At 47.8% G+C, this 26,175-nt stretch overlaps 2 protein-coding genes across 4 annotated transcripts in view; both read left to right on the forward strand.

Moving 5' to 3' along the window:
* SPECC1L (sperm antigen with calponin homology and coiled-coil domains 1 like) overlaps nt 1-6,916 on the forward strand; it is a 69,679-nt gene extending 62,763 nt beyond the window's left edge. For 2 of the 3 annotated variants that reach the window (XM_087705921.1, XM_087705923.1), the window contains 3 exons: nt 1,412-1,528; nt 4,018-4,077; nt 4,551-6,916. In XM_087705921.1, the coding sequence (XP_087562047.1) occupies nt 1,412-1,528; nt 4,018-4,077; nt 4,551-4,640 (267 nt within the window). In that variant the 3' untranslated portion in view covers nt 4,641-6,916. Of the gene's footprint in view, nt 1-1,411; nt 1,529-3,976; nt 4,078-4,550 lie in introns of those variants that run through there. The other variant, XM_087705922.1, reaches the window with a different exon arrangement.
* A 9,174-nt stretch (nt 6,917-16,090) lies between these two features.
* ADORA2A (adenosine A2a receptor) lies at nt 16,091-25,777 on the forward strand. The gene is made up of 2 exons (XM_014067969.2): nt 16,091-19,732; nt 24,778-25,777. Exons 1-2 carry the CDS (start codon nt 19,383-19,385, stop codon nt 25,640-25,642), a joined length of 1,215 nt encoding a protein of 404 aa, XP_013923444.2. The 5' UTR covers nt 16,091-19,382; the 3' UTR covers nt 25,643-25,777.
* Nucleotides 25,778-26,175: the final 398 nt, after the last annotated feature.

The following is a 26,175-nucleotide window of genomic DNA, read 5'->3' on the forward strand; positions in this document are numbered from 1 at the left end:
AGAGAAATACAATTGCTTACCGAGTATTGGTTGGCAATGGTTACCTATACCGACATTTCTGTGCTGACAAATATATTTAACTGAGAAAAAAACTTAGCAACCTGTGTAGACGATTTCTAAGTGGTCTCTCAGCAAAATGTTAGAGACCTCATGCCCTGGTGTTTGAGCATCACCCAGAGAGAGATAAGCCCTCGGCATTTAGTTGTCGGTGGCTTAACAAATTGAGCAAACAGTGCCATGGATGGGAGCAAGGTTGCTGTCAGTCAGCAATTCCTCCATCAACCTGTAACATTATTACAAGCTCCTTTGCAGAAATCTTCATTTACCTTTGCTTGCTTAGAATTAAAGCTAAGCACAGTTGGGCATTTGCCAGTGACCTTAAATAGTTGAAGTGATCTCATAAAAAACCCGAATCAGGGGAAGTTTACACTCCCAAATGTATCAAAAACCTAAGTAATCTCCAGGGCTGCCAGAGGTTACTGACTATGGCAGAGATCCTCGCCAGAAGGGTTTGAGTGCTAAGCATTTTCTCAGCATCCACGAGACAAATGAAATCAAGCGAGAACACTGTCCACATCTTGTTTTCCAGCCCCTCTATTTATAAGAATATCCTTTGGGGAAAAAAAGCCACATTCAACCTTGTTTAAAATTCCCATTGTGCAGCTGCATCCGTTTCAGATTTTCACATACAAGCCATAGATCTTACAATGACCAGAGGGATGGAAGGGATCTCTTCTCCGCTGCTCTTCTGGGGCTTTAATCTGACCCAAGGACATCCTGTGTGCAGGGTTGCCTCAGAAGGGAAGAATCCAAGTAGCGGCATTTTGTGTGACAAAGCAAAACAAGAGAAAAGGGCAAAACGTTTCTCTTGAGAGGTTCATGTAAATGGCTCTTTTTCCATAACCCGGACGTGTAAACGACTACTGTAAAAGAGTCACAATTTGCTTGATAAAACCCGGAAGCCACGGGATGTGTAATGACGCAGAGAGAACCTGACACAAGGGCAGGGGAGGGCAGGAGGATGCTTGTATGAACAGAAGCTGAGAACCCCAAAGAGAAAGAGGAGGAGCCGGCATTCCTCCCAGGGCATTGCAGGGGGCAAGAGCAGTCAGGCAGGGCATCCCTTGATCCAGTGACCCAGTGGGGATTTTGAAGCAGACAAACACCCATCCATCAGGGATGCTCCAGTTTGCTTTCCTCTTCTGAGCAGGGTGCAGATTGGCTTTGATTGCTTGTGACTTTATGATTCTCGGAGGCTAGCAGCCCATGCTGCTCTCCCTCCTTCTCTCCCTTGTTTTTGTTTGCTTCCCGTTCCGTTCTATCTTAACTTGTGTTCTGAATCTAAGAATATAAGTCCCTTGCTCCTAGAAGACATGATTTCTCTTACCTGCTTTGGTTTCCCCCATTTCAGAATATCGATATCACCAACTTCAGCAGCAGCTGGAACGATGGCTTGGCGTTCTGTGCTGTCCTCCATACTTACCTCCCGGCACACATTCCCTACCAGGAGCTGAGCAGTCAGGACAAGGTACACTATCTGAACCTGCCCATACCAGGAGCCTTCTTTCTGGGCACAGCCTTCACAGCCCTCTTTGTACGCCTACAGTTCTTTCTCTCAGTATAGGCCCAGCAGGAAGTGGGCAAGGCTGCATCCCAGCAACCTGACCTGCATCCTAGCAGCCATCCCACTTGTAACAGACTGGAGTGAGTCCGAGGGAGGCTCTGCAAATATTAAATTTATATGCCTCCGATCTCACTGTCACTATCCAAAGGGACTCTGGTGGCTTTCTTTTAAAGAGAAGAGCAACAAAGCTGATTAGGGGACTAGAAGCTAGAATATATGGAGAACAGCTGCAGGAACTAAGAATGGCTAGTTAATTGAAAGAAGGACGAGGGGTGATACAATAGCAGTCTTCCAAAACCCAAGGGGCTGCCAAAAAGAAAAGGGGGTCAACCTATTCTCCAAAGCACCAAAAAGCAGGACAAGAAGCAATGGATGGAAACTAATCAAGGAGAGAAGCAGCCTGAAACTAAGGAGAAATTTCCTGACAATGAGAACAATTAATCAGTGGAATAATTTGCCTGCAGAAATTGTGTGCCAATACTGGAAGTTTTTAAGGAGAGATTGGACAACCATTTGCCTGAAATGATATAGGTTTCTTCCTTGAGCAGGAGGTTGGAATAGAAGACCTCCAAGGTCCCTTCCAATTCTGTTACTCTGTTAAACCATAAGGGGAGAAGATGCAACCATTAGTAACATTTGAGTGTAAATTGTTACTGTTTTTTAAATGTATTTCTTGGTCCCTTGAAGTTTAAATGATTTATAAGAGAACAATAAGAGTATCTTAAGTAAGTAATTGTTTAAGATGGTAAATATAAGAAGAAAAGGACAAGCAAACTATCAAAATACCCAGCAGGATGAACTCAGGGAAGCACTTTCAGAGAAGCCCCTGAGTTGCAAAACTGGTAGCCCCTTTTCTGACTAACAAAACTTTATTAAAAAGCCATTTGTCTGATGTCTGTCTGATTTTCTGCCCCATAGACTGTCAGGCTTTCCTATGAGTTATGGAAGTCAGAGAAAGATCAGAGGCTGCCTGGACCCAGGGAAGATTCGCTGAAACAGTGAAGAGGAAAGGGAGGCCTGGTTAAAAAAGGAGAAAGAAAGAAGAGAGAGAGTGTGTGTGTGTTTATTTGGTAAAATCACATTTGTGTTGGAGGAAAGGGCCTTTTCCTGCAGTACCCAGGCTGTAACTGCCAATCGTACATGAGCTGGGAGGTCATCTTCCAGGACTGGGGTTAAATTTGCTGACTGAGAAAGGCTCCTATGGGGCCATTAATGAAACACATTTCCACTCTGAAAAAAGCAGAACGTGGAACCTCTGGTGTGTTGGGGGGGGTGGGGAGTGAGCCTGGTGCCCTCCTCCCTGTCCTCCCTCCATGGGCCCTGCCTGCAATTCTTTTCTCACTGCAGCGTCTCCGCTTGTCACAGGAGTGGCTTGTCTTCATCTCCATCAGCCTTCTGTTCCTTGACTTCTGCTGCTACAAGGTCACCCACAAGCATATTTGACAGAATAACAGAGTTGGAAGGGACCTCAGAGGTCTTCTAGTCCAACCCCCTGCTTAGGCAGGAAATCCTATGCCACTTCAGACCAATGGTTGTCCAATCTCTTCTTAACAACTTCCAATGTGGAGCATTTTCAACTTCTGGAGGCAAGTTGTTCCGCTGATCAATTGTTCTAAGCATTGGAAAATTTCTCCTTAGTCCTAGGAGAAATTTCTCAAATTCCCAGAGATCCATTTTGGAAGGGGTGAAACATTTACTCATTTTCAATGAAATTTCTTTAAGGGAAGAATATATTTTATTTCCATTAGAGAATTTTTGATAAACCGTGAAAGGCGAAGGACATTGCAAAATCTTTGTAAAAGTGTACAAGTGGTGCTAATGAAGGGGAGGGTGTGAAGCTCAGGACTGACGATGGGGCTCTCGGGACTTCCTTGTTTTCTTGCAGATGTTTCATTCCCCAAACTGGCACCAATGATGTTACAGGGAGCAGGCTCAAAGAGCACCAAGGAGCCCTCAGGTGCAGGAAGTCCTCCAGTTACAACCATTCGTTTCATGACTTTTCTAAGTTACAACAGCACTGAAAAAAGTGACTTGTGCACATGGTCACATGATGAAAATTTCAGTGCTTGGCAACTAGCATGTGCTTCTAACAGTTGCATTCTCATGGGGTCACGTGATCATCGTTTGTGACTTTCCCAGTTGGTTTCTGACAAGCAAAATCAGGACCAGATTCACATAATGACCATGTGCTTCGCTTAACAACTTTTGCAAAAAGGTTGGAAAACGGAGCAAAACTTAACAGATGCTTTGCTTAGCAGCAGAAGTGTTGGGCTCAATTGTGATCATAGGTTGAGGACTATCTAGCAGTAATTAAGAGGGAAGACCTTTAAGTCTTTTTTTTTTGGTATTTAGGTTATTTGCTGTGCACTTACTGTGGCTTAACTCTGTTTCAGAGAAGAAATTTCACGCTTGCTTTCCAGGCCGCTGAGAGCGTTGGCATCAAATCCACCTTGGTAAGTCTGTGCAACGATGACGCCATTTGTGCTCAAGTGGCAGTCTTAAGCATTGAGAATAGTGCAAAGTTGGGGCATTGAGAAGGGCAGTCTCTCCCCCCTCCCCCCTCTCTCTCCCTGCCCCCTCCCCCCCACTCTCTCTCCCTCTCTCAACCCAATAGACGACCTGACGACATCACAAACCACTGCTCTCTTTGCAGATGAGTGCTGAAGCTGGTTCACACAGACCAGTAACCCAGATTGTCTGAATGCCAGCCGGATTTTTAGGAACTGTTTCAGCTTTGGTGTAAGGAAAGCAGCCCAGCCCTGACCTGCTTTCAGAGACAGCTTTTCTGTAGCTGAAAGCCTAGAGAATTTTATTTATTAATGTAATTACTTTTATAGGCAAGCTTATATTCAGAAGGGAAGAAGTTAATTCTACATGACTGGCATCTTTTTATGTTTCTGTTTTTTCCTTCTTGTTTTCTTGGTAGGATATTAATGAAATGGTACGAACGGAGCGTCCAGACTGGCAGAATGTTATGCTCTATGTCACAGCAATTTACAAATACTTTGAAACTTGAGAGCAGGAACAGTGGAGAGAAGCAGAAACTCAAGACTGTACCCTAAAACCAACTGGCCTCTTTTGGTGGACCCCTCTGGTCAGTTGAGTGAGCCAGGTCTAATTACCAGAATGATTGGGCAAACTCAACATTAAGTGTTAACGAAGATTTCATCCTTTTCTTGCCAGAGACTAAACTGAATATAAGCTGCAAAAAGCACAAGGCTAAAGAAGGTCATCTGACTGTATCACAAAGACTTTCTTTAGAAAGTGTTCCTAAAAGTTTGGTAAATATTAATTTTGTGACACCCCAATGCTCCCCAGAGCAGAAGAAGTGGCTTCTGGTAATCTCATCAAAGCCCTTTGAGATCATCTCCGTCTCTTCAGTAAAAGAAGTTCAAAGGTGCCTTCTCCTTGCCACCTTCACCTGATCGCAGGGGCTGTCCCACCGGGGCTGTGCGCAGCTGAGAAGTCATGTCTTAAGGCTGCCTCTTCCGAGGTTCGATTGCAATAAAGGCCCTGCGTCAATTAAATGGGGGGATCTGGGAGAGCAGGCGGATCAGCCCCAGAGTCCAGGAGACAACCATATGGAGATCAGTTGACTTTTCCTTGGGAAGAACTAACCTCTTTCTTCTTGGCTTTTCTTTTTGGTGGTGCTCCAGATAAGTTTATTTCAGGTGAAGAGAACGTTTGGGTCACAGGACAGGATAAACTTTTCAAAAACTGGTCAGCATAAGGCTCTTGCCCCTGTGGGGTTTTTGCCAGGGGCTTTGCAGCTTTTCCAACTGCTTAGCTGCTGTTCCTGTCTATGGACCGAAAGAAAAGGGATTTCTGGGGGTCTCCCTGTGCAGCACATTGAAGGGAATGATGCGTGTCCCGCTCTGCAGGCTGTGCTCTTGGGATTAAAACTGATTTAATAGGCGGAATTAGTCCTGATCAGGAGATGGAAGAACAACTTTGGGTTTCCACCTGTGGCTTTAAATCAACCTGGCCCAAAACCCTGTGGGGGGAGGCGAGTGCCTCACCTGCCCCTGGGAGAGCAGCAGCAGCCACCAGGACCAAGGAGCTTCAGGGAGTGCTCCCCCTCCCCTGGGAGACCTTGGCAAAGAGGTAGTGCTAGGATTTGCTGCTGGGCAATGAAATAAGAGATTTCTTTCACCACCACCCCTTTCCCTGGAGGGGCCAAGTGTCAATCTGCTCACACCCGAAGAAAACAAGTCTGTTTTCAAGTTTTTGAATATGTCTGTTACCTTTTCTTTGCAAATGTACTTTGCTTTTCCCACTCAACGTAATTTTGCATTCTTCAATGTGCCTGGCAAAGGACTTTGAATGTTGCCGGTGTGTGAGCTGTCGAGAATATAATCCAGTTCCACAATTTAGCCTTGAAAACACTCTGGATGGGCATTGAGACCAGTCAGAATGAACTCTGAAGAATGTAGCCAAAAAGTGTTCTTGTGCCTCTTGTACGTCATTCACAGTGCAAAAACATTTTACAAACTGTCAGCTGCCAAGTGGGTTCCCCTCTCCAATGCTCAGTTTCCTCAAGGAGCCTGCAAATACCGACAGATTTGCCTTGGGATTCCCTCTGTGCAGATTCGCATTAGAGGAAATAGATGGGGAACTTGCTCTATGCCTCCCAGCATCCTTCTGTTGGCCTTAAAAAGAGTCTTTGCACCAAACGGTGCCCTGGCCACCCCTGAACTCTCTGAACGTGAGGAAGGAAGGAGGCCTTCCGCCTCTTCTTCCAGAGTCTAAATTATGAGGCCTTGTGTCCTATGCCCCCCTCCCCCAATTGTATTGCATTCTATAAGAAGTCCTATATTTTTATTCTAAGCAGATGGCAATGTACTGTAGCCCTGCAACAAGAGGGTGAGTTTCATACAGGAGTCACTCCAGGAGTCCTTGCTCTGGCCTGGGGGGGGGGGGGGGAGGCCTCCGGGAAAGGGAGATGTGCAAAAAAGCAAAGCCTGGAGAATGAGAGGCACAGAGAGCAAGGGAAGAAAGCCTCTGACCCGCTTTCTGGCAGTGACGATCTGTAACTTTTGATAAAGAAGGAATTATATTAAGATCTCAAAAAAAATATTTTATCAAGGAAAGCAAGTGGGTGAAAGAAATCTAAAGAAGCTTCTTACTCTACAGGAGAAGAATGCTTAACAGGGAAGTTCTTTGTTAGATTCTTTAAATATTCTTGAATTCTTTAGCCATCTTCTAAAAACCAACTAACTTATGTAAAAATATATTCTTGTTACTTTTGTCTTATTAAATATTTTGAATATGCAATAAAAAAGCTGCTCTCAATGTTTCTGTTTCAGTAAAGGTTCCTATATGTCACTATTTTGATTTTCCTCATGACTGTTTGGGGAAGTTTTACCAAGACGCCTGGAAGGGTGGAGGCTCCATCCAGTGGGAGTTCAGATGGTTCATCCTTATTACTGTCTTCCAAGGAGAACAGAGGTTTAGGCAACTTACGCCACTTTGGGCTATCCCTGCCATGCAGGGCCTCACACAGAGAGAGACCCTATTTGGTGGCAGGGTTCCTGTCCACATTCATCTCTCCTCTCCTCTCCTCCTGGGATTAGATGACTGTTGTTTGTGTGTGGTTACTGAAGAGCAGTTCCTTCTCAAAATACTTCTTCTGACATTGAGATCCCCACGTAAATTATATTATCATGCATGGATGATAGGCGCTAGGGGAGACAACTGTCCAGGGAGGCAGGCATCCCTCACCACCAGTCTCACCTCAGCACTCGAGGAAAGATTAGGTTCAAATATGCCCCCCGCCCATGAGTGCTTTTTCAGGAGGCACAGGTAAATCTGACTGGATAGAAATCATCATCAACCAGGAGTCCCTGAGGACTTCCCTGAATTTGGCTTTAGTTTCTTCATCTTATGCAAATCCAGAGACGCTCATAGAGGTCAACACCTGTGATGACATAAACATCTCAGGGTTATCCCATAAAATAACATCCAGCTCCAGAATTCCAGGTGATCCCACCTGGGACCTTCATAAAGGGGGGGGGCAGAGGAGGGCCTGGTAATCTTCCATAGCCCACAGCCACGGAGAGATGGTGGGCCCTCCCAAAAGTACGTTCTGGCACCTGCCCTTAAGGTAGGAATGGAAGACAACAAACCAGAGGTCATGGGGCGAGGTTCTTTTTTTCAACAAAAAGTCCACCAGGGGCTTCCAGTCAGTAATAAATGTAATTATTATCCTTCCTCTAATCAAACAAGGCCATTTTGCCATCTCTGTAATCCTGTCATCTTCACCAACCATTGCGGGCATTTCAGAGTATTTTTATTTTTGCATATACCAATAATAATCTTGCAGCAGTTACCATATATAACGGTCTCCCATAACTCTTTTCTAATTATTGGTCTGTTAGTCCCAACAAGATTTCTGCTTTCAACTGAATATCAATTTTTTTAAAATTGCCCTATATATTTCAACCCAAAATGTTCTGGCTTTTAGCAAGTCTACCGGGTATAGCAAAAGCACTTAGATTTATATACAGCTTCGTAGGTCTTTTACAGACCACTCTAAGCGGTTTACAGAATCAGCCTCTTGCCCCCAACAATCTGGGTCCTGATTTTACCCACCTCAGAAGGCTGCGTCAACCTTGAGCCTGGTGAGATTTGATCTGCCAAACTGCAGCTAGCAGTCAGCTAAAATAGCCTACAGTGTTGCACTCTAACCACTGCGCCACCTTGGCTTGGTATAATATGTCCCTTCATGTTATCCACATTTCTGGGTAAGAAATGTGAAATTTACACAAGCTCAAAATCTGAGAGAAAATTTTTACAAGATGTTCTATAGATGGCATTTAGATCCTTAAAAGTTGGCTTCTATGTATCCGAACGTACAGCCTAAATGTTGGAGGTGTGGTTCTCGCGATGCTACATATTATCATATATGGTGGACCTGCCAAAAGGTTAAGGCATTTTGGATAAAAATATGGTGGGTCATGCAAAATGTTTTTAAAAGAAGGATAAAGTTTATTCCTCAGTTATTTTTACTAGGTATATGTACTGACTTTACAGTGGTAGAGACCAATTTGATTCTGCACCTGATAACTGCAGCAAGACTGTTGGTGGCGCAATATTGGAAGAAGGAAGACTTGCCTACAATCCAAGAATGGACATTGAAAGTAACAAACTTAGCCGAGATGGCGAAAATATCGGCATATCTCAAAGATCATTCAAATGAGATATATAAACGAGACTGGAAAAAATGGATTGACTATATACAAAATAAATACGGGACTAAGAAATTCCAGTTAGCCTATGCTTAAGATCAGAAATGATTTAAACTGTTAAAAGTCAGTTCAGTAAGAAGAAGCTAAGGTCAATGTAGAATGTCATTAATTTCTTTATTTCTTTTTTCTCAATAGATTTTAGACTGTGTTAGTTAAAAATCCATACCGTGTACGGGTTCTGGGAAGTCGGGGGGGGGGGAAGGAGGAGGGGGGGTGGGGGGGTGGAGGGAGGGAGGGGCACACACAACAAAAAAATGTACTTCAATGTCTTAATGATTGACAAATGAGGACATATTTGTGTGTTTTTTTTAAAGAAAAATAAAAAAGTTCTGTTTTAAAAAAGAAGGCTGCGTCAACCTTGAGCCTGGTGAGATTTGATCTGCCAAACTGCAGCTAGCAGTCAGCTAAAATAGCCTACAGTGTTGCACTCTAACCACTGCGCCACCTTGGCTTGGTATAATATGTCCCTTCATGTTATCCACATTTCCAACATAAATTTTAAGTACCTTTGTACATTCTGCATAATTCTTCTGGAGTCCTGCCTCAACTACACTCTGTGCACAATTGTTAGGCCAGTTGTATTTTGAAGGATTAATTTTGTTATTGAACAACTACAGTGTTCTCAGTCAATCCAAAATGTTAATAAACCTCAAACCTGAATAGTTAAAAAAGTAAAAGTGGATTTATGGCTTTCTTAGGAGAATATGTGTGCACAATTATTGGGCAACTATTAGTGCGCAGAATTATTATACAACTAAATGAAAAATGAAATTTTCCCATTCTCACTCATTTATTTTCATCTGTTAAAGTGAGAATAATAACTCAAAATTTACAAATAAACATTTCTGACAGTTCCAAAAAAAATCAGTGACCAATATAGCCACCCTTCAATCATAGTACAAGCCTTTCATTCATGGAATCTGTTAGTTTCTTGATCTATTGACGATCAACGTTTTGTGGACTCTGGACTTCATGCTGTAATGCTCCACTGGAAAGCCTGACAAAACCTCCACTTGCATTCCCTGCTCCTTCTCCTTCCTTCACAAGGCTGCATGAACTCTGGAGATCTGCTCAGGGATTTTAGTTACAGTGTCATTTTCTCTATGTTCTCCTTCGAGAAGCCTTGGGAAGGGATCAGTATTTGTGAGTTCAAAGAGTCTCAGTGGTCCATCCCTCACATCCTGCAGTGGGCACTTAGAAGACAGCCCACTTTCTCTTGTGTCAGGCCTTCATCCCAGCCTTGGTGGGGTCATCCACTGCAGTGTTCCTCTTCTTCAGAGATTCTTGGATTTCTTCAACCCATGGAGGGTTGACTCTTCTACTGTTCAACTAGTTCAAGAAGACAAGATTCCTGAGGTGACCATGGACTGTTTGCTAGAGCCTGATGCCAGTTGCCTCCTGGCTTTTCCAGATTAGACACTTCTACATCTTTGGGTTCTCTGGCATTTATTTTTCTGCCCCACCTGAGGAACTTTCTCCTTCCAGGAATTTCATCTTCTTTAACACAGGGTTTCTCAAATTTGGCAAGTTTAAGATGGAATCGACTTTGAGTCGCAGAATTCCCCAACCAAAATTCTGGCAGTTGAAGTCCACCCATCTTAAAACTTGCCAAACTTGAGGAACCCTGCATTAATGTATTACAGTGTAAAAACTCATTTTAACTCCCTTTTCTTTCTCCAATAAAGACACAAATGAACCCTTTCCCTGAGAGGAGGGCAACCTAGCAAATCTGTAGACCATCACGAAGCTTATTTTGTTTCCTCTGCTGCTTGGAAGTTGATGGAAGTCCTCATACTTTTCCTACCAAAGTCCAATGCACAGCTCACATTTAACAAAATAACAGAAGGGACTTTGGAGGACTAGTACACCCCCTACCCTGCTCAAGCAGGAAAATCTATACCACAACAGACGTCCAATCTCTGCTTAAAAATCTCCAGTCATGGAGCACCCACAATTATTCTGTCAGGAAATTTCTCCTTCTTTCTAGATTGCTTCTCTCCTTGATTAGTTTCCATCTAGTACTTCTTGTCTTACCTCACCAGAAGGTAAGGCAAGAAGCAATAGATAGAAACTACTTTGGAGAATAGGTTGACCCCTTCCTCTTTGTGGCAGCCCCTCCAATATGGGAACACTACTATCATGCCATCCCTAATCTTTCTTTTCATTAGACTGGACATACCCAATTCCTGCAATGGTTCTTCATATGTTATTTTAGCCTCCAGACTCCTGATTGTCTTCATTGCTTTTCTTTGCACTCTTTCTAGTCTCATTTGCTCAATTTTTATCAATGGTAACCAATAAGGATAACACAACTGACACTGCTTCTCCATCATTCTCTCTTTGGCTTGATCTTAGCAATAAAGGTAAACAAAGAGCCAGACCACAGATGCAAGCAATTAATACACACCGTCCAGCCTCAGAAACTGAAAATCCCCCAAGCTCAACTGGTGGCTGCTTTGTACATCTCTTCAGATACTGCTACCCTTGGGATGCAGTCTCTGCACAGACGCAGGCATTTTTTTATAAAATGCAAGATGAGTAAATCATGAAAGATAAGGGTTCAGACATTGCCCAGACATCTTTGTTTACTGGACAGGATTTGAGGTGCAGCAGAGGGCAGATAATCCTTTATGGCTCTGGCCCCATACTGAACCAATAAGTAAGCAGAGAAATGGGCTCTCCTTAAGAGCAGCCACCAAGTAAGAATGCAGCAGCCTTTCTGCTTCTGGTCCTTGTGAGTAGAATACTAGAATGGACCAAAGACTGGCTAAATTTCAAGGCAGATGTTAACTCTCTTCATTGTGAGTCATGAGAGGAAGAACACTGGGGAGGCTAAAACTGGGCAGAAGTGGCAGGCAGGGCCTCATTGCCACCTCCTGCGCATAGTCGGGCAATGAAACCTTTCGCTAGTTGAATTGAAGACACATCACCCAGCACTCTTGCTGCAAAATGTTGTTGCTTCCTAACAATGTAAATAAATTCTAGGTCTAAATATCTGGCTGATTGAATGATGATCCATAATAATAATACTAGTACTACCGTGCTAGTAGCTGGCAAATAAAATGAAAGAGACTGATAAAATGTCTGAGTCTGATCAGCCACCAGACACTCAAGCACCCAGCCACAGGAAGGTGATTGGGGCAATACCCAATGATGATCTGGATCTTCCAGGGCAAAACTTGTTTCCTTCAGGAGAGGCATTTGTGACTCTGGGCCTCCTTTAATCACGCAAAGCTCACTTGTAGTGAGGCACTAATAACCCCCCCCCCCACCCTACTAGGCCTCTTCTCTCCCCCTGGATGTGCCAACCCGCAAAAGCAAGGAACCCGTGGCTGGCCTCTACCAGGGCAGCACCCGTGATCTTCATTCGTCTCTGGAAACTGAAACTCGTTCCACAATGTCTGACCAGACAGACAGAGCCTAACTCTGCTGGCACAGGAATGGAAATGATGCTGGACAGACGGATACAGGGCTGCTCACCACAGCCAACTCACTAGAGGGAAATCCAATGTTGTATTAATCATTTCATTCGGGTCTTTTTATAATCGGTGACTATGTTTTCATTGAAATTATTGTAACACTTGTATTTCTGGATTGGCTTTATTTTATTATCATTGGCCACAGTTGCATCGAAATTAATGTAACCTTTGTATTTGTTGAATTGGCCATGGCAGGTTGTCCCATCCCACCTCCAAGTGCCTTGTGGGCAACTCACAATAAGCTCTACAATAAGCTCTGCAGCTGGCCAGATCACGGAGGCTCAGCAAGAAGCATTCAGATGAATCCCTTCCACTCTGGTCAGCTCCCAATCGGCTTCCCTCCTGAGCTGAGAAGTTACCAAAGGGCAGGAGGTGCCTCACCTGGTGGAAAAGGCTGGCAGGAGTCCCAGGAAAATGTGGTTAAGTGGGTAAACTCTCTTCTCCATGGGCAGACTCAACAACAGCAACAAGCCGAAGCCAGGAGTGCTGGGCAGAAACGCCTCTCAACCCTGCTGCAGTCCTGGGTCACAAGAGGACTTGAACTGGACAGATCCTGGTCTCCATCTTCTCCAATAAGGCCCTGATCTACTCTGACTGGGCTGGGCCTGGCCGGGAAGGGCAACGGAGCAGGGCCGCCCGCTCTGCCCTCGAGGAACGAGCCACCGGCGCCGCGCCTGGCCAGCAGAGGTCGCGCCTGCCCGGGGCCCGGGACGGAGGCCGGCCGGCGGGCCGGCCGAGCGGGGCGGGGCGGGGCGGCTGCCGGGCGGCCAGCGGGACTCGAGGGCAAGCAGCGAGCCGGGAGGAGCGGCCGGCTGGCCGGCGGCAAGCAGGTGAGGGCGGGCGGGACGAAGAATCGAGTGGCGCCCCGTCCGGGGCGACCCTGGTGGGGCGGCTGCAGAGACTGCAAGGGAGAGTGAAGTTTCCGTCGGCTCAGAAAGGCGCCTGCGCCCGGCGCCCCCTCGACGGAGCCTCGCCTCCGCCTCCCCCGCGCCTTCTGCCCCCGGAGCGGCGGCGGCGGCGGGCTTCTCTTCGGCGGGCCGGGCAGCAGAGCCCTCGGGTCGGGCGAGGCTGGTCGGGGCGAGAGACGTCGAGGAGCGCGGGGAGGAGCGGCGCCCGCCGAGCCCTGTTGGGAGCGGCCAGGACCGCCGCTGAGATGGGGGAGGAGGGCTGAACGAGCGCCCCCCCCCCGCGCCGTTTGCGCCGCGTTTGCTCCGTCACGGCTTCTGCCTGGGGAAGGGCTTCTTCTCCGGCGGGGGGTCTCGGGAGCGGCGGCGGCTGGCCCTGCATGGGCTGGTTCTGCCGGGCCTCGCCCGCCTCTCTGGGTCCGGGGAGGCGCTGCTGAGGAGTCCGGGAGTCGGAGGGTCCGGGGCGTCGGTCGGGGCGCCTTCTTGGAAGAGGCTTCCGGAGGGAGGCGGGAGATGCTCGCTTGCCCTCCCCCCCGAGGTTGCGGGGCCGCCGGTCCTTCGGAAGGGAGGCAGGGAGAGATGTCAGTCTGCTAAACCTCTTGATCCGCTTGGTCCCGTCTTTGGGGGAGGGGTCGAGCTAGGGAAAGGCATGAGCCTGGCCCACCTGGCATGGCTCTTTGATCTGGGAAGGGGAGGGGGGGCTCCCGCGGGTGCCCAGCTGGGCCTTTCAGGGAGAGGCTGCCTGGTTCTTGGACATTTCCCCTGAAACCTTTGTCCCCCCACCAGGACCCAGGAAATGTCTGTGGTCCCCTCCTACTTTGGGATTGGGGTGAAAGACAAGCCCCGATTTCAAGGCTGGTCTCTCAAGCAGGTGCCTCTCCCCCACCCCAATATACATGCAGTCTTCTCAGGCTTTGCGGTAATGCTGGGGATAATAAGGGGAGCTAATTTCTAATTGTCTTTTGAAAGTTCTTCCTCCAATTAGAGGCCCCCATCAATGGGATGGGGGGCATGGCAAGGCGAGTCCCTTCCTTCTCAATACTCATTGAATGAGTTGGGGGTGGAGTGGAAGGGGGGCTTACAGATCAGAGGAGAGGAGAGCTTTCAGGGAGACCCTGTGAAGTGTGGCTGGGAGTGCAGAGATGGTCATGTGGATACGGAGGGTGTAAGGAGTCCCAATCGCCCAGAGAGATGGAGGCTCCCTTCTCTGCAGGTGCTGAAGCTGAGGGCAGACAGCCCATCTGGGATGTTTTCTTTACCACCAGTGCCCTGGGCGGGGCTGGGACTCCCCGGCCCACATGGGGCCTTTCAAGCTCTCATCTGGGTCCTTTAACGTGTTGCTAATTAACCTTGCTGACACACAGTTGAGCCCAAGGGCAGCCGGGATATGTATCTTGGCTTCTGTCCCCCCCCCCCAAGTCCCTTTTTGCAACCGTGGAGCCCCACAGCCACCACTGTGAAAAAGAAACGGACAAAAACTGAAGCAAGCCCTAAAATAGCCCAGCCAGTATTCCAGCTATTTGTCCTTTTTGTCCTTTAGAGAACGCCCTCCCAAGATACTTGCTATCCGAAACTGTTAATAAGGCTCCAGTTTTTGTGTAATTATTGCTTTCCTGTAAAATACGTCCAGGATTAGAACAAGAGTTGAACCCAATAAATAACAGGCAGCAGCAGCTGAAAACATCTTTGGCTCTACTTAATAGCCAGAGTCTTTGCCAAAGCAGAAAATGTTTGCCAAAAAGAGTTCCAGTTCAGCAACCAATATCTTTTCCCCGGGGGGGGGGGGGATATGCCACCCACTCCCTTTAAAAAGGCCTCTTTCCCCCTTCCAGCGATTGGGGGGTGGCGGCACCTGGAAGACAGTTTCAAAAACGGGGGATTGTTTCCAACCTGAGCTTGGCAGAAGGAGAGCCGGGCCCTGAGAACCTGAAAAGGGTCTCCATGTCTCTCCATTTATTTATTTAGTGTATGAAATTCATTGGCTGCCTATCTTACCACAGGATAGCTCCCATCCTGGGAAGGAGCTGCTCACAAACCCTTCCTCAAGTTTGCAGCTTTGGAGGCTGGCATCGGGGGCTCTTCTGCATCTCAGCATTGCAGAGAAATTGTCTGGTTGAAGTTCAGCCTTTGTGCAGTGTGGGAGGGGGGAACTAGTCACCCTTTTTGTGGGAGGGGAGGGGCTTGGCAACCAGCAGGGTCCATCTGTAGGACTGGGAATCTGGGACAACCTCTTAGATCGAACAGGTAGTCCTCGACTTACGACTGTAACTGGGCCCAGTATTATAAGTCATGCCAGTTGTTAAATAGATCAGTCCTAATATTACAACATTTCTGGTCATTGAAAGAACCTGTTGGTCATAAAGCAAATGCCATGGTTGTTAAGCAAACGCTGTGGTCCTTAAGCAAATCCATTGTTTGCAATGGGAGGAACTAAATGGTAGTTTTCTACAAGAACATAATAATGTCTAACTCTCAGGCCTGTGACTGCAGGACCCTGCAAACAACCGTAAACCTGCGTCAGTTGCCAGGAGCCCAAAATGTGATGTGACCTCCAGCAACTCGAGGACTACCTGTCCCCCATGTTCTTTAGCCAGTTGCAGCCCCTCTTCAAACTCACTGGCAGGTCCAAACCTCTGCAAATGCCCATCCAGGACCCACCCTCTGCCCCTCTTCCCAAAGGAGGGCTGGCCGCCTGCTTCCTCCTCAACAGGTTTTCTCCCACAAATAGTGAAACCCAAAGAACCCGCTGGGTGAAGAGGTGGGTTGGTTACAAGCCAAGCCCACTTACGGTGCCCCTTCCCCTGAAGTGCCAGGGCTGCTCTGTGTGGTGGGAAGGCATGTCTGACTCAGAATGTAAAGATAGCTGGGAAGCAGCGTTGAAAGTGCTAAGAGGAGGGAGCCAACCAAGAATCTGGCACCCAGGCAGTAGTTGGCTTCTTTGGGCGGCTCATGGAAAAGAGGGGTGTGTGATGTCCTGGGTGAGGTGCAAGTTTGCGTTGCCAGGGTCTTAGTGGTGCCACTGCAGAACCCTCCTTTCCCCAGTAGGGATATTGATGTATGCTGTACCAAAATTGAGCAGCTGTCACTGTGTCTCTGGGTTCTCGGAGCATGTTCTGATCCCCAGATTGTATCTCCCCTCTTCCCATATAGTTGGGGGTCCACTTCCATAGCTTGAATTGTGGGATGTGGACTGGAGCACCATCTCCTTCCTATGCAGAATGAACCTAAAGTCAGCTCAGATGGAAATCTGGCACCCATCAGGTGAGAGGCTCTTTGGAGCTGTCCCATGTCCTGAAGATCAGCTGCCAATGGAGAACTTTACAGGCCTTCAGCCACACTAGAGGAATGGGAAGCCCAGAGGCTTTGCTGCAGAAGCTTGGGGGGGGGGGGGACTTGGAAATCCTGAATGATGGAGACCAGCCTTTGGGAAGGGCCGTTCAAGCCTCTTAGGCAACAAAAGTTTGGTTAAATAAGTTTTAGACATATTTTTGGAATGTAACCTGTGCATTTCCTGCATTCCTGCATTTCCTGCACATTCAACATTCAACAACATTCAACATAATACAGTTCAGATTCCCACACAGATGGATTTCCCCTGTTTTCTGTAAGCAGAGTAGGAATATTACCTTGCCTCCCTAAAGAACGGGCCACCCGGAGGGACATTCTCCTCCATGGGAGCCTTTCCCTGCAAAGCAGAATTGCCCTTTCTTGGTTGCTGAGTTGAAGTGCTCCAAAAGCCTCCTTGAGAAAAAAGAGCAGCCCAACGCAGGCTGTGCCCCGTGCTGATCCCCAGCCTGCTGTGGGATTTGAGCCACCTTGAGGCTGCCCTTGGACAGGGTTTTAAGAAGGAAAATAATGCCAACAAGTTGAAGAATTGCTAAAGAAATGGTTGTAAGTCGAGGGATTTGCAATGATTTGTTGAGCAAATGTTCAAAGCCGCAGCAGCATTGAAAAAAACAGCATCCGGTCCTTGCACTTACAACTCTTTGCAGCATCCCAATAGACACAGGATCAAAATTCAGGTACTTGGGAACCAGCCTGTATTTGCGACGTTTCCCATATTCCAGGATCATGTGATCACCACTTATGACATTTTCAGCTGGCTTCTGCTGAACAAGTCAAATCTGAGAGAAACCAGATTTACTTAACAGCTGCATGGTTCACTTAACAATCACCTTACTTAGCAATGGAAATTCTAGTCCCAATTGTAGCCATAAGTTGAGGACTAATTGTAGAGCTAAGGATGTGTCTCAGTTTTGGGAAGACACATGGCCTTCAACTGGCAGAATTCCACAAACAGCCACAGGAGTTGAAGTCCATGCATCTTGAAGCTGCCAGAGTTGAGAAAGCCTTCCTGGAGGGAGGGGAGCAAAGAAAGACCTCTGCCCTGGGGTCTGTTGGTGCCAGGGCCAGAGGGGGGACCCTCAGCATTGGGCAAAGCGGAGGCCTTCCCCAGAGGGAGAGCCTGGCAGGCACCTGGGCAGGGAGTGGAGCATGTGGAGGGGTGTAGGCCCTCCTTCAAGCAGCCATAAGTGAAGTGGTTGGATATTAATACTTAATTTCCTCTTATTACCGGAAACAGACCAAATATTCAAGATAGATTAGAAATGCAATTAGTGGCAAAGGAAATGAGAATGTTTATGTTCTGTTTCCATGACTACTATTATTTTATCAGCACACCAATATTAAGATAAAATGGCTGCTTCACTACTACCCTGTCTTGCCATGTCACCCTCCTTGCCCTTGCAAACCATGACTGACAATCGGTCCACATTTTAGCCCGGAAGGCCTGTTTTTTATTGCCCTGCCAGAATACTGTTTCCCTCCTTCAAAAATGGACCTGGTAGCATTTGGGAGACTATTTAGATTCCTGTGTGAGAGAAAGGGATGTGAATGTGTACAGCTGTGACTCCTGGGACTGCCTGGATGAGCCCTTGTTGTGTTCTTGGCAAGGTTTTTGAAGTGGCTTCCTGTTCGAGAACCCAAAGTCCTCCAGTGACTTGAATTCTGGAGGAGAACTTGGGACTCCTAGTTTGTAGATCAGTATCTTCAGCAACTACCCCAATGTGACTCGCATGATGAGGCTGGGCTGCCCTAGGAGATTAAGGCTGAAGCGGTAGGAGAGGTGAGCAGCTGTGCAGGAATGCAGATTTTACAAGAAAGTTTCTGTAATCATTTATAGTGGTACAGATGCTAGAGATGTAAACCTCTGTTTTCCAAAATCATGCTATCTGCTTACCAATGACCTTGTAATCCAAAAAGAGGAAAGGGAGAAGAGTTGGGGCCTAGCTTTGAAAGGCTCCTATGCAGTTGGGGGCTCGGGCTTGGCTGAATCAATGTTGCCGTACAGGTAGTCTCTGGTTAACGATGGCCATTAGGACGGGAATTGTCTGTGACCTGAGGATCCTGATTAAAACTACAGCTGCCGCCATGACACTCATGTAACCTAACAGAGTCTGGGCTTTTGTGGGGGTGATGAGAAGTGGGGGGGAGTATAGTTGAGTCAGACAGTTTAAGAATCCTTAATCTATAGTCAGGTGATGGGGAAGCCAAGACTCTCCCCTTTCCAAGGCCCAAGGCTTGGAAAAGTACAGCCACACGGGTGCTAGTCTAGGAATGGGAGACTCCTGCCCAAGTCCCCTTCTCTCATCCCCACTTTCCTCATGGGGGGGGTGTAGGGAAGAGGGGTGAATGAAAGGCGGAATAGGCTAAAGAATAAACAATGAGCTTTACCAGTCTGGAAGCTCAGGGGTGGCCTGAGTGGAGGCCGTCACTTGGCTTGCATCTCATCATCTTTTTCTTTTCCCCCTCCTCCTCTCCCCCATGCAGAAAGTCCCACGGAATATCCTCCCCACCCTCTCCAAAGGGCTTCCTCGGAGGAAAATAGAAGAGCTGCTGTCCCTGCAGGGGGGCCTTCCGCAAAGGCAAGGAATCGCCCAGCGAGTTTTGGGCGGAAACAGGTGTTGAGTTGCCATTTGGAGAATGAATGGGCTCCATGCGGGAGGCCACCTTTTCTGCGCTGCCTAGCCTCCTGAAGGCCAGCCCACCCGCTCTGCCATCACAGCCTGAAGTGGCCTGCAGCTATGGACACGAGGGTCCCCGGCCCCTGCTTTGAGCCACCCTCACCATGCTAGTGCCTGGGGACAAGAACTTCCTTACCGACATCATCTACATTGCCTTTGAACTGCTCATTGCCCTTCTGGCCATCTTTGGGAACGTCCTGGTGTGTTGGGCCGTTTATCTCAACAGCAACCTGCAGAATGTCACCAATTACTTTGTGGCTTCCCTGGCGATAGCTGACATTGCGGTGGGTGTGCTGGCCATCCCTTTCGCCATCACGATCAGCACCGGCTTCTGCACCTTTTTTTACAGCTGCCTCTTCATCGCCTGCTTTGTCCTGGTGCTGACCCAGAGCTCCATCTTCAGCCTCCTGGCCATTGCCATCGATCGGATTATTGCTATCCGTATCCCTCTCAGGTAAATATGCCAAAGATGCAGAACTGAATAACTGAGCTGGAAGAGACCTTGGAGGTCTTCTAGTCTAACCCCCTGCTCAAGAAGGAGACCCTATGCCATTTCAGACAGCTGGCTGTCCAGCCTCTTCTTAAAGACCTCCTTTAAGAGCAGCCATAGCTTCTGAAAGCAAGCCCTTCCACTGGTTAATTGTCCTCATTGTTAGCAAATTTCTCCATAATTCCAGGTTGCTCCTCTCCTTGATTAGCTTCCATCCACTGTTTCTTGTCCTGCCCTCTGGTTCTTGGGAAAATCTTTGTGGCAGCCCCTCAGTTATTGATTGCTTCACCATCAGGAGGGGCTTCTCTGCACAATTCCAAGGTTGTGGTTTAGCAGGGCCTGTGCCCCAGGTGCATGTGATTGTCATGCACAGCAGAACGGGCTCCTGCTGGCCCCAGGGAGCCTCCTTTCAAACATGCAGAGCACACTTTTGCTGGACACTTGAGAAATAAAGCAGGTGTTCTCTGCATCTTGTGACGTCTCAACCCTTGCCCCTGAATCAGCTGCCCCAGAGGCTAAAGGACATGGGCCCAGTTCCAGGAGGCAAGCCCATAGCAAAACTGCCCAGGAGAAAGCAGCCATCCCCCAGCGTTTCCTTCTGGAGTTTGTTATACAGGAAGTAGCACCATCCTGAAATGCAGAGTCCCAGCTTCCTAGCCAGGAAGGCTCCAATAGGATACCAAGGTTGAGTGGCTGCACAGTCCAAGACAACCGTCAGCCACCCCCTTCCCTCTTGCACAAGCCTTAAATGCGACATCAGCTCAAAACCTGGGTTAGAATTGCATTAAAACTTAATCTAGAAAGCTGTTTGTTCAAGAGTTTCTGGAGCTGTTCAGCAATGAGATTCCCTAGGGAGGAATGAGCTACAATTGGAGAAGGACTTCCAGAAGAGTAGAAGGCTTCTTTAGATAGGCACAAATTCAAAGAATCAAAATATTTGCTCCTTAATGAGAGCAATGAAGCGCCACCATTAAGAACCACAAAAAAGACAGAGACCCAATTCCTTGTTTGCTCCAGTTTTCTCCAACAAGGAGATAAGTGCTTTCCACTAGGAAAGGGGCGGGGAATAGGACAGAGGGGTGGAATTGAAGCTTGAGGTAGAGAATATCTGAGTTTCAGTCTACAAAGAATAAACTAGCTGATGAGCAGGGGGAAGCTTTCTCTTTGGGAAAACCTGGACAAATTACGAAGTGAAAGCGAGCAAAGGTCCTTTCTTTAAAGGAAGGGGAAAGGAATCTATGGGGAACTACGGACCTGACATGAATATTTGGGAAAATTCTAGAAGCAGATTAGGAGGCTGAGCTATAACAGCCTCCATGAAATGCTGCAGATTTAATCTATTTTCACTGAGGCAGAACATCTAACAAAGCAGCCCATGAGATTCTGATTGCAGGTTAGTTCATGGTGAGTTTATTTATTTATTTAAAACATTTACATAGCCACCCATCTTTCAACCAACTCTGGGCTGCTCCTAATCAAACATTAAAAATCATTTTTATAATTTTTAAAACTATAAAATTCAACCATTTAAAACATTAAAAACAACCAAGTTGGATGGGATAAAAATTAAGTTGATATATAATTGGCTAAAAATTGACCAGAGAATCAAATTTGAGTGAGGTGCAAGGATCAGACCTGGAACTTTTGTTTTTCAGGATTTTATAATAATGATTCAGGTGAACAAACACAAGAATGCTTAATAAATTTGCAGACAGCACAAGTACAAGTGGGATTGCTAGTATCCTAGAAGACAGAAAAAAATATTTTTTTAAAAAAAACTTTAATAGCACAAGTAAATAGGTTAAAATAGCAGAATTAAATTTAACAGAGAGAGGTGCCAAGTTCTTAATGGAAATGGACATTAAGAATTTCTTCATTTAAAAAAAAGGAATAGCAATAGCACTGCTTTTTATTTGTAATAAATGCTACTCCACATGGGCTGCTCTTTCTTTAAGAGCTGACATGAATGACAATTCTGCAGCCTTTGTTACAATCCAAAGAGCTTTTACTCCCTCCTGGTCACCATCTTCTTCTTCCCTTTTCCAAACTCTCCTTTTATTGTCTTTTTGGGGGCTTCACACCACAAGACTGTTGCTCTGCAGTTTCCTCCTAACTCCCAGCAATGGGTTCTCATCGGGCACCTTTTTTTCAAAACTGACCACCAAACATAATTAGACAGGGACCGCTTTTATTTTCATTTATTTATTTGGAAGACTTATCTGTCCGCCCTCTCAGTGACGTTGATTTCCTCCTTGGCTTCTCACCATTTTCTGAATCAACTCGAGATTATTGTAACGTTCAATCTTTCATGAATGTGGCTCTTAGAAATCCCCTTTATGAGCCCGGAAGGAATTGTCTTCAATTACAAAATCCCCCAGGGCCCCTCACAGACCTCGAAGGACTCTGCATTGGGAGTCTCCCGGGGCCTCTCCCACCATCACTGCAGAAGAGAACCCTCCAGGAGCCTCTTGGGACCTTCCAAAGGCCGGAAGATGGACTGGGAGGACAGCCTGGAGACTGTATCTCTGCAGGCCACAGGGGAGGGTGAGCTGGCTGGTTCTCTCTGGAGCCTTCCCATGATCCCCTAGCTTCACAGTGAGGCTCCTCCGTGCCTGGGCTTGGCCCAGGATTACTTGGCCCAGGAGGGGTTTATAAAGGGGGTGGGGAGAGGCATCCAGGTTCCCCTTCTTCTCCTCTGACTCCAGGAAAGTAAAAATCCTCCTTACAAAGGATTTTCAAACATAGAACGTTGCACCACAGAATACTTCAAACCCAGGATTCACCATAGCAGACAGGCGCACTTGGGGTTCATCAGTGGCACAAAATATTGTGAACATTCATTATTAATTTTAAATCCAACATCAAGATTGAACCTCTAAAAGTCACTTTTTTTGAAACTCTTTATGTGTGTGTGTGTTTTTTAAAGCAAGGTCTTTAGCAAACAGTTTCTGGTTCTTTCACAGCTCCTCCAGCTGTTGAGGTGTTCAGTTTGCCTCCCTCAATCTGAGAAGATGGGGCAGAGCAGCCTCAGGGAGCAGAACTGGCACATCCGCCTCAGGGACGTGCAGTCACTAGAGGCAAGGGAGGCGGAGCCTCACCAGTCTCCTCAGGAAAAAGAAAGAAATTTAAATAGGCGCCTGGCGGGGCGGTGGCGGCGGCAGCGGCAGCGGCTGCTTCAAGCGCTGCCTTGTCTCGCAACCGGGGCCACTCCGGGCCACCAGCCACTGGCACGCGCTCCTGTGAGAGCCTCTGCGTAGTGCCGGGAGGCCGTGGAGAAGCTTTGCTCCGTTTCTCACTCAGCCTTCCCCCAGGGGCGATCCGGGACTTCCAGCGGCGGAGCCTGGAGAAGCAGCGGACGCAGGCCAGGGCAGCGGGGGGGGCGGCAGGGCACTTTGCATCGCGGGAGCCGCCAAGCGCCTTTGCTGCAGACCCGGGCGCTTGGTTGCTCCTGCGATGCAAATTCCAAGCCCCTGCTGAGGCCGACTGCTGCCCTGCTGAGCTGCTTCGCAAAAGGATGCCCAGCTGAGCCTCACCAGGTATAAACCTCACCGCATGTCACTGATCCGCCTCCTCTCTTGTATAGGTCAGAAATGGTGTGATCAATAACCTGAGCTTGGCCATCCAGAAGCCAGGCCTAAAGACAGGACCTGGACAAGGAAAGCAAAACAGCCTTCCTTCCCAGCCTTGATTAGAGAATTCAGCCATGGTTTATCTGCAAAAATACGGATAAATGAAATCACCGATTGCATGTTCCTCAGGAGGGGCTCCTTGTCTCTTCTCAGCCCTTGTTCGGCTCCTGCTCTGCGCAGCAAAGAAGGATGGAGCTTGAAAGGGAGCTGGCAAATGGATCAGGGATCCTGCGCCTGGCAGAGGCCACTCTGGGCATAGCTAGTCCAGGGGCTTATCCGAATAAAACTAGGACCCCAGCAATATTTAATCCATTCATAATTTTAAAAATTAATTTATAATACTTGTAAGCTGTCTTCTGGGACAAAGGCCCCCTTCCCTTGTTGATGCCAAGGAGAGTCTCCCCCCCCCGACCTCTGGAGCAGGCAACCTCCAGGCCCATCAGCCCCATCACTGCTGGTCTCAAGAGTTCCAGCTGGAAGAGGAGAAGTTTCCAGTATTGATCAGAAATCTCTTTTTAAAGGAAAAGAACTATTATCAGCACAGGCAGAATAAAGCTCCTCATGTCATTGGTTCCAGGAACCGATATTACCCTGTTTTGTGTCACTCATGACCCTCATCTTCATTGCAAGAAACGCCACATGAAACTTGAATTCAAGGGATTTGGTTGCATTTGGGCCTGGATATGCGCTGGCCAAAGACAAGTCTCTGGGGCAATGTTGGGTTTTCCCTCCACTCCACTGATAGCGTCAAGAGGGTGGGCATTGATCCTGCCCCCAGGCCCCCCACCCCTTACAGCTGGGAAGAGATTCTGGCTGTGCTGAGTCCTGGCTGTACCCAGAAGGCGATTCCCTCTGCCTTAAATGGCCTCCCCTTCATGCCTGGGAACTGTAGCCGGGTGAATGGAGTCTCCAACAGACATCCTCACTATTCTGAGATGAAGTTTCCAGAATTCTTTGGGGAACTTCACAGTGAACAAATTCCCAGATTATTTACAGTATGGCTAGAATCATAAATCCCTGGCTTCCTGTTGATAGAGGATCCTTTTAGGATGAACTTAACAATGCTTGGTGGTTTTTTTTTAAAGGTGTAGGGTTCAGATCTCATCTGCCTCTAATGAAAGATCTAATTGGAACTGAGGGCAAGGCCTGACGTGGCTGGAGGCCTGCTGAGGAGGTGGATTGAATCCCACTATCGTCAGTCCACACAGTGCTGGCCACATTTCACAGCACCAGATCCCAGCTCTCTCCTGTTGCGATGGAGTGATACTGCAGCAAGAAGAAGCTGGAATCTGGACAGATTCTATCAATGGATCAGTCTGCTCTCTTCTCTTCCCATGTAGATGGGATTTCACCCATTGCCTTTCTCTGCTCTTCTTCCAGGTACAATGCTCTGGTGACCAGCTCACGTGCCAAGGGAGTCATCGCCATCTGTTGGTTCTTATCCTTCATTATTGGCCTGACGCCAATGCTGGGCTGGCCCAGGAATGCTCTGGAAGAGAATGGGCAAAGGGAGAATAGAACCAACTGCAGTAGCAATATGGTGCGTTGCCTCTTTGCAACTGTGGTCACCATGGATTACATGGTCTACTACAACTTCTTTGCCTGTGTGCTGCTTCCTCTCCTTCTGATGTTTGGGATCTACTTGAAGATCTTCATGACAGCCCGGCAGCAGCTCAAGCAGATGGAAAACAAGGCGATGCACGGGGGGCGGTCCCGATACATTCTGCAGAAAGAGGTCCATGCAGCAAAGTCTCTGGCCTTCATTGTGGGGATGTTTGCTGTCTGCTGGCTGCCGTTACACCTGATCAACTGCTTCACCCTCTTCTGCCCCACTTGCAAAGATCCTCCCCCCGGGGTCATGTACCTGGCCATTATCTTATCCCACGCCAACTCCGTGGTGAACCCCCTGATCTACGCCTACCAGATCCGAGAGTTCCGCTGCACCTTCAGGAAGATCATCCAGCGGCACATCCTGTGCAGGAAGCAGGGCTTCATGTCCGCTACTGCCAGCCGCAGGACTTCTGCACACGACGGAGAGACTGAGAACACAACTGTACAGATCAGCAACTACTCACTCAACTTCCACTCTGGCAGAGACTTCAGGAGCATCCATGGGGGCCATTCTGGGGGGCAAAGCATCTGCATGGAATGGACCCCAAGCCAGAACGGACTGGCTGGAGAAGTGAACGGACACCTTGTACTTTCCTGCAAAAATGGGGAGCTCCAGAAAAACGGAGCCCCTTAGCCAAGAGCCTCTGGGGTCCCTGGGTTTTATGGCAATGTGGAGGCTTCACTGGAAGCCCCAAAGGCATCCTGAGGGTGCTGGGGATGTTGCTGTGCTGGGCAGAACTTTCCTAGGCTGCAGGGATCCTTCTGAAGGGGGAGGGGAGAAGAGGGGGAAGGCCCCAGAACCGGGCAGGAACCTTTGCAGGCAGAGGGTCAGCAAGCCAAGGAGTTCCCTATGCACTTCAGGGATGCCTAAGGGGTCTTGGAGGATGGGGGAGGGGCAATAGCCCGCGTGATCTTACCAGTCAGAGGCCCAATTTTGCCACAGTCCAGATATATTCGAAGAATCAAAAGGCAAGGAATCGGCATGCTTTGCTGCAGGAGGAAGGGGGGGGAAGGCTGACCAGTGGTCGCTGAGTCCATCCGGCTGCCTGGTCAGAAGCCCCAACAATCATTGTGTAAATGCCGTTGTCTATGTAAGAACACAAGTAGAGCATTCTTCCGTGCAAACTCTTTGCTGTCCGGCTACTCTTATTCTACTAGGGGTTTTGA

This window comes from Thamnophis sirtalis, unplaced genomic scaffold, assembly GCF_051295495.1.
Source record: "Thamnophis sirtalis isolate CommonGarterSnake01/CBP01778 unplaced genomic scaffold, rThaSir2_p1.2 scaffold_2, whole genome shotgun sequence".
NCBI lineage: Eukaryota > Metazoa > Chordata > Lepidosauria > Squamata > Natricidae > Thamnophis > Thamnophis sirtalis.

What these genes read in the sequence shown, in the direction of transcription:
- ADORA2A (XM_014067969.2), top strand. Translation starts at nt 19,383, where the DNA reads ATGCTAGTGCCTGGGGACAAGAACTTCCTTACCGACATCATCTACATT. An exon ending in GCTATCCGTATCCCTCTCAG is followed by an intron (nt 19,733 to 24,777) that starts GTAAATATGCCA and finishes CTCTTCTTCCAG; the next exon opens with GTACAATGCTCTGGTGACCA.